The sequence below is a fragment of the Cyprinodon variegatus genome, unplaced genomic scaffold (assembly GCF_000732505.1).
Source record: "Cyprinodon variegatus isolate N-32 unplaced genomic scaffold, C_variegatus-1.0 Scaffold222, whole genome shotgun sequence".
In the NCBI taxonomy this organism is placed as follows: Eukaryota; Metazoa; Chordata; class Actinopteri; order Cyprinodontiformes; family Cyprinodontidae; genus Cyprinodon; species Cyprinodon variegatus.
Genome location: NW_015150675.1, coordinates 45,029 through 58,668, shown reverse-complemented (window position 1 = coordinate 58,668; position 13,640 = coordinate 45,029). Strand labels below are relative to the sequence as shown.

General features: G+C 39.4%; 1 protein-coding gene across 1 annotated transcript in view; it reads right to left on the bottom strand.

Annotated features, from left to right (window-relative positions):
* The window catches only part of klhl32 (kelch like family member 32), an 81,991-nt gene that overhangs the window by 43,643 nt on the left and 24,708 nt on the right, over window positions 1-13,640 (bottom strand). Inside the window, exon 2 of the mRNA XM_015380821.1 lies at window positions 10,872-10,979. Within this exon, the coding sequence (XP_015236307.1) occupies window positions 10,872-10,979 (108 nt within the window). The remainder of the gene's footprint in view (window positions 1-10,871; window positions 10,980-13,640) is intronic.

Below are 13,640 nucleotides of genomic sequence, written 5' to 3'. Positions count from 1 at the left end.
CAGCCGTATATGTTTGAGCCCTTGCCTCGCAACGCTGCCAGTTCTGTTAGCTCTAAGCCTGCCGAAGACACAGACGTCCATCCCCGTGAACACTGGGATGGAACTCAATGGGAAAGTAAAAGATTCTTATTTCTTATTTCAACTATTGCGTATATTAGATGCGACATATGAATCAAGATCGTATGACCGCAAACATTTGATTGACAGATGACCGTTGATATATGATTGGCCGAATTTAGGTGTTCAGGCTGACGTATAACTAACTGGCCTGGATAAGATAACGAAAAAAAAACACAGATTTTTTTTTCAGCATTTCTTTTTTTAAACAGAAATTTTCTAAAGCCAGAATGATTAAACATTTAAAAATGGTTTCAGTTTTTGTGTTATTTCGCTCCTGGTTAACAAGAAATAAAACTGATAATTCTAGATTTCTTCTCAACTGAAGCAGAAATAGGTTATAGTTAATATAACAAACAGGTTTCTCTGTTGTCAATAGTCTGTAGTTAAATAAACTGTTGTTAAAGTTTGTGTGGGGGCAAGAACTTAACAAATTAAAACTAAAGTAAATGTACATATGTAGACTTAGACAGATTTATTTTATCATTTATTTTGAGTGTAGACAAAAAGAATTTTCATTTGAAACAGCTCTAGAAAATTTTATTTTTTAAAGTACAGCCTTGAAAAACAGAAATAAAAACATAAAAAAACAATAGTAATATAAACAAATGACTGAATATTTACAGTTCTAAACCTTTTTTACATATATAAATAAAATAATCCATTTTACACAACATTCAGCTGTCTAATAGCAGTGGGGAAGAAACTGTTGTGGAATCTGCTGGACCTGCATCAGGTGCTTCGAAGTCTCTTCCCAGAAAGCAGCAGGAAGAACAGTCCATGGTCGGGGTGTGAGGGGTCATTGATGATGTTACGGGCTAGCGACACACAGTGCTGGAATGGCCAATATCCTCTACCTAATCCTCTATCAAAGGAACAAGCATATAAAGAAATTATCAACTTCTAATTAATCGTTGATTAGTTTTTCCACTCAACTAATTGAACATATTGCGTTTCAGTGGTGTAACGTTACTGACATCCACTAGTAGGCGCACTGTCCATTTTAATGCTAAGCCTCACTGGTATTTATAAAAGAAGTAATGCCAGGGAGCAGAGGCATGCTAGAGCAGAAACATGAGTCCAGTCAGGGATTGTTTACAGTTTAATGGTGATAACGATGCATAATTAATTATTAATTAAGTTATCACCGAATTAAGGCCAGATTATTCTTCTGCAACTACACACATCAAATGTCGCTTAGGTTTGGTCGCAAACCAGTTTTGCTGGTATTTTTCTGCACTGTCGCTCTGGAATTTCTAGGGACGCACAGCAGTTTCACACCATAGTGCAAGGGGAAGCCTATTCGAAAACTTGCGAGAACTTCGGCGGGGCCGGCGGGAGTTTTTATCTTCCAAAACAACAATGGCGTGTCTGCAAGATATCACAGAGATAGATCTAGAGTTGCTAGACATCGAAGTGGAACAGGTTCTGGTAATGGAGTTGGCAAAAAGACAAAGGAGGACACATAGGTTGTCCATTGCAGTTGTTCCTCGGTTTTTAAAAATGGCGCGCCCCGGCACCAAATCTAGAAGGACGACCACACAGACAACCGGAAAGGCATACCAGCTGCTTTTTTGTCTGCGCACTTCCGCTTGAGGTCTGCATAATCAGGATTTGATCAGAGACAAACATTACAAACAAAAACTCACGCACACAATCACACCTAAGGAGTATGTAGAGCCAATCAACCTAACAGTCATATTTTTGGACTGTGGGAGGAAGCTGGAGTACCCGGAGAGAACCCACGCATGAGAACATGCAAACGCCATACAAAAAAACCCAGGGCCAGGAATTGAACCCGGAACCTTCTTGCTGCAAGGCAGCAGTGCTACCCACTGCACAACTGAGCAGCCCCGCTATGAGAACAGCACAATTTAAAAAGCTCGTGCACAAATGGGCTTGTGCATGCTCTTATTTTTTTTTTTAAGTGGAGAGGGGGCGGGTCTTTCAAACATCCTCCACAATACCTTTAAGAATGAATGGATATGATAAGGAGTAAATGGAGATAAAAGGCTATACAGGATTGGTAGCTAGTCAGACAATGGTTAGGCGAGTCTAAATAGAAAAATATAAAACCCTTTATTGTCCCACCATGGGTAATTCACACTCTGCATTTAACCCATCCCCTTGGGGAGGAGTGAGCCACCATTGTGTGAGGATAAGGGTCTTGCTCAGGAACCCAGAGTGCAGGCTGTGGGAATCGAACTGGGTACTCTTCTCAGAGCACAAGTGCACTGCTATAACCACTAGGCTAGCACTCCCCAAAGAAATAGATTGTATCTGTGTAGAAACACAATCTAAAGCCTGCGCTTAGGGAGTATGTTTCAACTGGAATTCAAACCCATTCAAACCCATTCTGCAAGGCAAAAGTACTACTACACATCTCAAATAAGGAACAAAAAATGTCTTCAATCTAATTAGTGTCCTGTAAAGGGACAGCAGTGATTGTAATCTGAAATAATGACTCCAGTGACCATAATGAACGTTTTTTTTCCTATCCTGCTATTAGACCCCTCACTCTAGCAGCCCATTATAGTTAAAGCACTTCAGTCGGTTTTGTAACCTAGTGCCCACTTTATAGTAGGAGTCAAGGGAGTTCTTGCATAATCACACATGTATTTTAATCGCTAGTCGTGAACTGTCACCTGGATATATTAAAACAAAGGCAAAATATTTGTGTTGTCCAGTTAGGATTTCAGACATAATGTAAAAAGTTGGCATTCTGTGATGTTTTGTCTGCTCCCTCACTCAGTTTAAAGATTTTTAGTAGGATGTTATTTACAGGGCAGGAGATATGTCACCCTGGTTGCATCTTCTATCATCTATAGCAGTGGTTCCCAATCCTGGTCCTCAGGGACCCCTGACCCTGCACGTTTTAGATTCAAATGAAGGCTACTCCTTTGCAATGAAGCGCTGCAGAAGCCTGTTAATCATCAGTTCTTTTCTGGTGTGATGCAACAAAAAGACGACTACAACATGTAGGACAGGGGTGTTCGAGGACCAGGGTTGGGATCCACTGATCTATAGGGAGCAAAACAAACATAAAACGAGGCGGCTCGCAAGCCTGCAGCTGACCTACTTACTGGCTCACTCCCTCATTTTCGTGGAAACAAAATTTGGAGTATTTAACAAGTTGACAGCTTTTAAGGATACAAAATAAGCCACAGTTCTGGTTGCCCCAGTAACACTTGCATAAGGAAGGTCAGGAAAAACAATTGCACACTTCGAACAGCTACAGCTGAAGGAGAGAAGACAAGCAAAGGTAGTGATGTCTCCCGAAAAAAAAGTTTTCCTGACCTGACCCTCACCTTGAAAACGCTTTCTTTAATATACATTAATTTACATCCACAGCTGTTCTGGATTGCAGCTGCCTTTCACCAAGGATGGACGACCTTATATACACTTTTGCCTGGCTTTTAAGTCCTGATCTAGGAGCTTATGGTGCTGAGATTAAAACAGTAATCTGCAAAACCTAATCTGAATTATTTTTGTTGACATGTGTGGCACTGGTCAACAACTACAAATTTTAAATCATAGTTTCTCTCCAGGGTGCATGACTTCATCTGCTCACGGGGAAAACAAAGCATAACCCTGTTTCTATTCCACAAATACATGCCAGAATGTCTTTACTCAGTAGGAGATTTAGGTAAATACACTTCGAGTTTGAAATGAAAAAGTAGCTGTATCTATTTATTTAAAATGTGAAATTCTAACTCACTAAGTGTGATCTATCTTTATTTAAATCTATTTAAAGTAAACATTTAGAATTCATTTTCCTTATACCAATGTGAGTGACTTTTGAGCCACTTTAGATAACTGTTATTTGCAAGTCTGCAAATATTGGCCCCCTCACAGATTTTCTCTATTTTTTCTTCTTATCAATATATAGAGGGGCTTTTTGGATTACAATTAAATTATGGCACACTATTGGCTTATTGTATTTTATTGATTTTATTTACACTTTCTTTTATTGGTACTTGTCAGTAGTGCTGGGCGATATNTTTATTCTGAAGGGGGGAAAAGTGAAGGCTACTGCACCTGTGAGTGTTGTGTTTACACACAAAGGTGCTGTAGCATTCACTTTTTCCCCTTCAGAAAACATAAAATGCAACATCAGTTATGGTATATCGTGATATATATCGTTAACGTGATATAAAATAATCCATATCGTGATATAGTTTTTTTTCCATATCGCCCAGCCCTACTCACTGGTATATATAAAATAAGTAATGCCAGGGAGCAGAGGCATGCTAGAGCAGAAACATGAGTCCAGTCAGGGATTGTTTACAGTTTAATGGTGACAACGATGCAGAATTAACTTTAAACAGTCCTGTTTACAAGAGTTTACATAAACTCCTGAAGTTATCACCGAATGAAAGGCAGATTATACTTCTGCAACTGCACACATCAAATGTCGATTGGGCTGGTTATAAACCAGTTTTGCTGGTATTCTTCTGCACCGTCGGTCTGGAATTTCTAGGGACGCACAGCAGTTTCCCGCCAAAGCGCAAGGGGGAGTCTATTCGAAAACTGGCGAGAACTTTGGCGGATGGTCACGAGAACTTCGGCGGCGCCGGCGGGAGTGTTTATCTTCCAAAACAACAATGGCGTGTCTGCAAGATATCACGGAGATGGATCTAGAGTTGCTATACATCAAAGAGGAACAGATTCTGGTAATGGAGTTGGCAAAAAGACAAAGGAGGACACATAGGTCGTCCATTGCAGTTGTTCCTTGGTTTTTAAAAATGGCGCGCCCTGGCACCAAATCTTGAAGGACGACCACACAGACAACTGGAAAGGCATACCAGCTGCTTTTTTGTTTGCTCACTTCCACTTGAGGTCTGTGCGGGTTTGCGACCGTGCGACGCATAGTCAGGATTTTTTTTAAGGTGCGCGACGACGGTTGCGGAACCTCTGCGCGGGTGGCGTGGTCGCGCACAGAGACAGATTTGATGGTTGCAGAGGCTATGCATCAGAAGAATAAATTGGCCTTTAGCAGCAATTTAGCCAATCAGCTTGGTGAAGCAGCATCAATTTCTCTGCTGTGGTCAGAAGGGGAGGATGTAACAGAGAGGTGGAGGCCTTTATGCAAAAGGCTTGTAACATGAAAGAAAAAGGCGTGCTGGCAATAAGCCCCGTAGATTGGGAAAGCTTATATAACTAAAAGCAATTCATGGAGCCAAGTTTTAAAAATCCTCTGACAGATGCCACAATCACATGATTAAAAGAGTTGCTAATATAAGGTTACCAGTTTTCTGAAATCAACAGTTCTAGCTCGTAGATAAAAAGAAAAACATCATCATCAAAATTTAATTAGGAAACTCGGACAGTGATCTTCTCACCTATTTTAACATGTTTATTAACATCTATACTTAAAAACTCTTTATACTGTTAGTATTTCCTAAGATTAATAAAATTAATTAATGGATAGTTTATTGGTGCCATCTGGTCATTCAGTCTTTTCCATTTTATTCCCTCTCAAACTTCTTTTCTTTCTAGCTCTCTTCTGACTTCTGCCTGCTCTCTGTTTAACTCTTTTTAAGTAGATTGTTCTTCCTTCTCTGCTATCATTCAATCTTCTTTTGATCAGTCTTCTAATCTTCTTCCTCTCTTCTTTCATCAATATTACACTGATCTAAAACAGGGACATAATACAATCAAAATCATTTCCAAAACATTAGTATGTACGACATGAAGACTTACAATTTAATAGTAAAATAAGATTCTTGTTTCACACACCTGTTGGAAGTTGGTCAATTTTGGATGCGATACTGGGGTTATTCAAGTGTAACAGCAAAATCTCTGACCCTTCATACATTTTGACCCAAGGAGGCGCTACATTTATCTCAAATCTCAGAATCTCCTCGAAAAGCAGTATAGGATTTGCTGTCGCAGCAGCCCGCTGTCGCCATAGGCTGTCGCTACCTGACGGTGGCGACTAATAACAAAGATGGCACAGTCACCGCGAGGAGGAGGAGTTATGCGACCAATGAAGCAAGAAGCAGTGATCATCTGTCCGCATGGTCAGCTAAGTGAGTTTGCTATACAGTTCACTTTATAGTCCCCGCTGTATGTGGACACAGTAAGCTTGTGTGATCTATGAGAACATCCATCCATCTATTTTTCGTCACACTTATCCCAAGCAGAGTTGCTTGGGGTGCTGGTGCCTATCTCCAGCTGTCCAGGGGCGAGGGTTGGGGTACACCCTGGACAAGTCGCCAGTCCATTGTAGGGCAAAGGAGACAAACATTACAAACAAAAACTCACGGACACACTCACACCTAAGGAGTATGTAGAGCCAATCAACCTAACAGTCATGTTTTTGGACTGTGGGAGGAAGCTGGAGTACCCGGAGAGAACCCACGCATGAGAACATGCAAACTCCATGCAGAAAAACCCGGGGCCAGGAATTGAACCCGGAACCTTCTTGCTGCAAGGCAGCAGTGCTATCCACTGCACAACTGAGCAGCCCCGCTATGAGAACAGCACAATTTAAAAAGGTCGTGCACAAGGAGAAATGGGCTTGTGCATGCTCTTTTTTTTTTTAAGTGGAGAGGGGGCGGCTCTTTCAAACATCCTCCACAATACCTTTAAGAATGAATGGATATGATAAGGAGTAAAGGGAGATAAAAGGCTATACAGGATTGGTAGCTAGTCAGACAATGGTTAGGCGAGTCTAAATAGAAAAATATAAAACCCTTTATTGTCCCACCATGGGTAATTCACACTCTGCATTTAACCCATCCCCTTGGGGAGGAGTGAGCCACCATTGTGTGAGGATAAGGGTCTTGCTCAGGAACCCAGAGTGCAGGCTGTGGGAATCGAACTGGGTACTCTTCTCAGAGCACAAGTGCACTGCTATAACCACTAGGCTAGCACTCCCCAAAGAAATAGATTGTATCTGTGTAGAAACACAATCTAAAGCCTGCGCTTAGGGAGTATGTTTCAACTGGAATTCAAACCCATTCAAACCCATTCTGCAAGGCAAAAGTACTACTACACATCTCAAATAAGGAACAAAAAATGTCTTCAATCTAATTAGTGTCCTGTAAAGGGACAGCAGTGATTGTAATCTGAAATAATGACTCCAGTGACCATAATGAACGTTTTTTTTCCTATCCTGCTATTAGACCCCTCACTCTAGCAGCCCATTATAGTTAAAGCACTTCAGTCGGTTTTGTAACCTAGTGCCCACTTTATAGTAGGAGTCAAGGGAGTTCTTGCATAATCACACATGTATTTTAATCGCTAGTCGTGAACTGTCACCTGGATATATTAAAACAAAGGCAAAATATTTGTGTTGTCCAGTTAGGATTTCAGACATAATGTAAAAAGTTGGCATTCTGTGATGTTTTGTCTGCTCCCTCACTCAGTTTAAAGATTTTTAGTAGGATGTTATTTACAGGGCAGGAGATATGTCACCCTGGTTGCATCTTCTATCATCTATAGCAGTGGTTCCCAATCCTGGTCCTCAGGGACCCCTGACCCTGCACGTTTTAGATTCAAATGAAGGCTACTCCTTTGCAATGAAGCGCTGCAGAAGCCTGTTAATCATCAGTTCTTTTCTGGTGTGATGCAACAAAAAGACGACTACAACATGTAGGACAGGGGTGTTCGAGGACCAGGGTTGGGATCCACTGATCTATAGGGAGCAAAACAAACATAAAACGAGGCGGCTCGCAAGCCTGCAGCTGACCTACTTACTGGCTCACTCCCTCATTTTCGTGGAAACAAAATTTGGAGTATTTAACAAGTTGACAGCTTTTAAGGATACAAAATAAGCCACAGTTCTGGTTGCCCCAGTAACACTTGCATAAGGAAGGTCAGGAAAAACAATTGCACACTTCGAACAGCTACAGCTGAAGGAGAGAAGACAAGCAAAGGTAGTGATGTCTCCCGAAAAAAAAGTTTTCCTGACCTGACCCTCACCTTGAAAACGCTTTCTTTAATATACATTAATTTACATCCACAGCTGTTCTGGATTGCAGCTGCCTTTCACCAAGGATGGACGACCTTATATACACTTTTGCCTGGCTTTTAAGTCCTGATCTAGGAGCTTATGGTGCTGAGATTAAAACAGTAATCTGCAAAACCTAATCTGAATTATTTTTGTTGACATGTGTGGCACTGGTCAACAACTACAAATTTTAAATCATAGTTTCTCTCCAGGGTGCATGACTTCATCTGCTCACGGGGAAAACAAAGCATAACCCTGTTTCTATTCCACAAATACATGCCAGAATGTCTTTACTCAGTAGGAGATTTAGGTAAATACACTTCGAGTTTGAAATGAAAAAGTAGCTGTATCTATTTATTTAAAATGTGAAATTCTAACTCACTAAGTGTGATCTATCTTTATTTAAATCTATTTAAAGTAAACATTTAGAATTCATTTTCCTTATACCAATGTGAGTGACTTTTGAGCCACTTTAGATAACTGTTATTTGCAAGTCTGCAAATATTGGCCCCCTCACAGATTTTCTCTATTTTTTCTTCTTATCAATATATAGAGGGGCTTTTTGGATTACAATTAAATTATGGCACACTATTGGCTTATTGTATTTTATTGATTTTATTTACACTTTCTTTTATTGGTACTTGTCAGTAGTGCTGGGCGATATAAAAAAAAATCATATATCATGATATGGACTATTTTATACTTCAGTAATGATATATATCACGATATGAGTGAGGTGCACAAGAACGCTGGGACCCTTTTTCCACCTGGATCCCCGCTCTTTTTCACCCTCATGTCCCTCTGTTGTCCCACAAACTTGCCCCCACTTCCTCATCGCCTCGGCCGTATCTAGACCCACAGCTAGTTCCTGATTGTCCCTCTTGCGTTGTGGCGTGGAATAACATAGCCTAGACCATGCTTCAATATTGGGCATAAATCAAAAATAACTGCGACAAGCTCACTGCGACACACTGCTGCAGGAAGATAACCAGCCCTTTAGTTGCAGGCCATGTTTAACACCCATATCTGATCCTTATGTCCTAATAGCCTAATCAAGAGTTTTTGTCACCATAATGTCACCATAACAACAGTTTTCTGAGAGACACCAGCTCTAAATACACATATACTACACAAGCATAAGTTAATAACACCTATAGAAAAATATTATTAGCATTACCAAGAATATACTTAAAATTTAACAAAAGAAAACATGTTTATGGATTGTAGCACATAGTACTTAGACAAAGTGCAGCTTGCGGTGGAATGAGCTGGAGGTTTGGTGGATTTTTAGGAGGGATGTTTAGTTACTGCCAGCAGGGAGATATCCGCCTTTGCAGCTTTGGGAAATTAACTTTTCTTGAATCTATGTGTTTCTGATCAGAGGTGAGTAGAGTATCCAAAACTAATTCATAATATTTTTATTCAAGTAAAAGTCAAACGTAGCCTTTAAAGATGATACACAAGTAACAGAGAGAGTGAAAACCACTGTGATCAGATCGCTCAAAGGTACGGTTTCCCTAGAAGAATATCCAGATGATCCTTAAGCCTATTGAGAAATATGCTGTGGACTGATGATGAGACAAGAACTTCATAGTGACATTCAATTAGGACAGCTGTACTTTGACGGCTTGGTTCTGTTTTGCTTCCTGAGTACCTGGACGACCTGCTGTAATAGTTAACTGCACCATGACTTCTACTCCCTAAGACTAACCTTTGAAGGTTGTTACTGGGCACATGGATAATATGTCGAGACAAAGAATGACTCGAAAATTGAAGTGACCTAGTGGAATGACCTTAAAGAGGCCATTCATTCTTGAAAATGTGGCAGAACAATTTTGCGAAGAGTGGGCCATAATTTCTCCAAATGTGCCAGTTATTGTAAATGTTTGACAGCAGTCATTTCCCACAAGGGTGGAAGAAGCAGCTGTCAGCCTTTAGAGCCAGATAATAAATTATGCTATCTTTTGAAAGCTTCATTTTTTTTCTGTAATACCAAAAATCATCAGCTTAAGGCCTAAAGAGCATGGACAAGGAAAAAAAACAACAAAAAAACAATGTTTTAGTTTTTTTAGCCAAATTTTTATAGCTATATTGTTCTTTTTTTAGATATTATTCCTAAACCAGTCTTTCCAACTATAGGATAGTTTATTATACTGAGATTTTGAATGTGAAATCAGTTACCTATGACCAACAGAATGCTTTCTTTTTTTTATATAAAATCAGCCTTTTTGGTAGATATACTAATTGCTGTCAGGTTTAAAACTAACTTTTTTTTTACATATTACAATGCATTATGTGCTCACACTGATAGATCTTGGGGGTTATTACTACTTGAAAGTCAGGCCCTTGTAATTTACACTATGCATCAAATTAAAGGATATTAACCTATGGCAATAATTAAAGTTTACATAAGTGTTATACATGAGAGGGAGCTGCTGAGAGGCAGTTAAAGTTAGATAAGAGGGCTGCCTACAGAGCAGTGGAGGCTCTGCATTCTAGGGTAACCAAGTCCAGTTAGACTGCAAAGTAGCTGCACTTAGCTTGGGAAAACATTCATTAGTTTAATTTCCTGAGATTGAGAATAATAGCTGCAGTAAATTTTTAAAGGTCAACACATTTGATATTATTACTGGGATGCTGCAAACACTGATGCAGGCATCAACTTTTTAATAATTGTTTAAAAAAACATTATTTTCTTTATGGTTGGGTCTCAGAGGGGGGAGCGCTGCAGTGTCATTATACATAATAATCAGCATGAAACTAAGCAGTGCAGAGTAGTTCATTTATAGAAGCTCACCTGTCCGGTGTAGGCGAAATCTAAAGCGTGCTTTAGTCCAACGCTGGTCACTCCTTGCAGGGTTACTTCATCTGCCTCGCTCTCCACCATACACAGACTGAACATGGCCTGATGAGACAAACAGAGTACAATCAGCAAAACAACTACTTCACAGATCAGAGTGTTTCAGTCATAATAAATGAAATATGACCTTGCATAAGGACAGCGATCCTGACCGCTGATGGTATAGTTCATAATGCTCTAATCCTACTCGCTCACATGAGTGAGTGCACGCTTGGCTCCATGTGGAATCAAAGCAGCCAACACAGGATCTGGCACCGCTGAGCGTGAGTCCAGCTAGCTGCTCGGTAATCAAAGCTATTGACTGATGTCACACCATAAGGAGGAGGCAGAGCCATTGATCAGTGCCAGCCAACAGAGCACAGCAACATGGAGGGGGGGTGTTATCAAAGTAATCAGTAATTTCTATTTTCCCTCTGTGTTTCAAGCCAACAGAATAACCGTTAATTTTCTATAAAAACGAATGATTGCTATTATTAACACTTTCCTTTTCTCCGGTTTCATCACATCAGGGAAGCAATCTTACTAACTGGCAATTTTAAGTATCTTTTTAATCACATTAACAGTGTGCAGCGTAATTCCCCAACTCTAACAGCTCTGCAGGCTTCCACAGCCCCACAGGCTGTTTAGTTATCGTAAAATTGCCTTTTGCCACAAAGAACCTGATTCATAACCCATGTATATGTCCTTCTGTATTGTTAAGGATGAGTTAGACATGGGGAGGTTTAAGCAATGCTTGGGCAGCCTTGTTTGATTCCCCCACTGTGTTAATTAAAAATCTCCCGGTCCAACAAGCACAGGAGGGGCCCATGGCTTAACCTGGGGTGTGCCGGCGGCTGATCTGTGGTCAGTGCTTACAGGAGTGAAAAACAAAAAACACCAGAGAAAAATATGCTGGTGAATGGCTGCTTGGACATTCCTGGCAGAGCTGGACACCTGCAAAGTCACCTGCCTCTGTCCTTGGCAGTAAAGTTGAAGTAGTTGCTGATGTTGACTGATGACTCCTGTGATTTGGGAGTGCAGACCCATATCAGAGACTTTGGATTGCCATACGACCACGCCCACTGTGGGCTTGTCACACACTACAGCAGAAGAGAGGCATGTAGATCTCTGGGTAGACTGGCCTGCTGGCAAAATGTGGGTCTGCTTCTAGTGATAACAAGAGACTTAGAGTGAAATATTAGCTTTCACTGAGGTTGCTTCCCTGTAGGGGAGAAATATTGGGTCATTGCTCCTGGGTTAGAGCTATTTTTACAAGCAAGTTTGTCTAAAAGTGTTGCAGCCGCACTTTATACCTAAAACGGTGGCTGGGCCCATCTGACTACATTTCACAGGATATTATTGCTATTTTTGCCTTTGAACACATCCAATTATTTTAAATATAGCCCACATGATCAAGCAGGCGTTAAAATAAAGATCCATAATGCCTTGCAAAAGTATTAATTATTTTTTTAAAGTTTATCAAATGCTGACAAACTTTAGTTTATTGTATTTAAATTTTATAGGATGGACAGACAAAAGCAGAACATGAAAATTAGAACTTGAAGGAACTGACAAATGAGATTTTTCTCTTTTTTTTCAATGCCACAGTGGAGACCACCTTAATAATACATGTACTTAATTTACTCTATATTTATTTAGAGATATAAAGTGAAATTATTGTATTCATTTTAAAAATGAAGTTATTTTTATTGTCGTTTTATTTTTTTATTCATTATTTTAAATGTATTTTAATCATTTTATGTTGTTTTTAATATTTTAATCATTTAGTAGATAAGTAGATCAATCTTACTTTACTTAATTCACAAAAGATTTATGTATGCATATAATATATTTCCACTTTGGGAAAACCTGTCCTAGGGTACAGTAGTCTAACAGTAGTCTAACAATAGTCTTATTTTGTGAGAAAAATTAAATAATCTATAATAGATCATGGAAATTGCTTTGGGCATTCAGCATTGATTCTGGCTATCCAATCTGAACGAGTTTAAGATATTTTACAAAGCAGAGTGTAAAACAGTCTCTGGATTAAGTGTCTGCAATTATGCAAAATTAATGCTGTCTTAAAAAATAAAATCCTAATAAAATTAAATTATCGAGATGGACTGACAGCCTGTCCAGGATGCATCCATAGACTGCTACAGAAAGACACCAGCACTTGTTGAAGCTCAGCTTACTAAGAATAACTGTAGAAGAAGTAGCTCCTTGCTAGTATATACTCCTTTATACTCGCTTCTTTTGGGCATTACAAAATGTAAATTGCAGATATAATGAAAAATATTCTCCAATGTATTACTTAAATTCAGACAGCTTTGATTCTGTGTGTGTCCAAGATTTGAAAAGTGGAATAATGAAATTATCTTGTTAAGAGATAAAAAAAAAAACATTTTCTGTCGTTCTTTGTACATGAAAGGAGTTTCTGGGGGCTAAACCATATACAATTTAAAAGATTTGCCTGAAAAAAACACAGATCAATGGAATTCATAAATCTAATTAATGTTAAAAGTAAATTGTTACAGAAAACTTTTGTTTAACTTTAAATAATGTATACTTTAAAATGTATGCACTTTATAATGAACCTCTTCAGGAATTTGAAGACTTCTTCAAATATTTGACCCACAATAACAGATAAGAAGCATTTTATACATCTGCAGAGTCACACCCTGCCACACCCAGTGTTGGGAAAGTTCTCTTTCTACGTGAACTAGT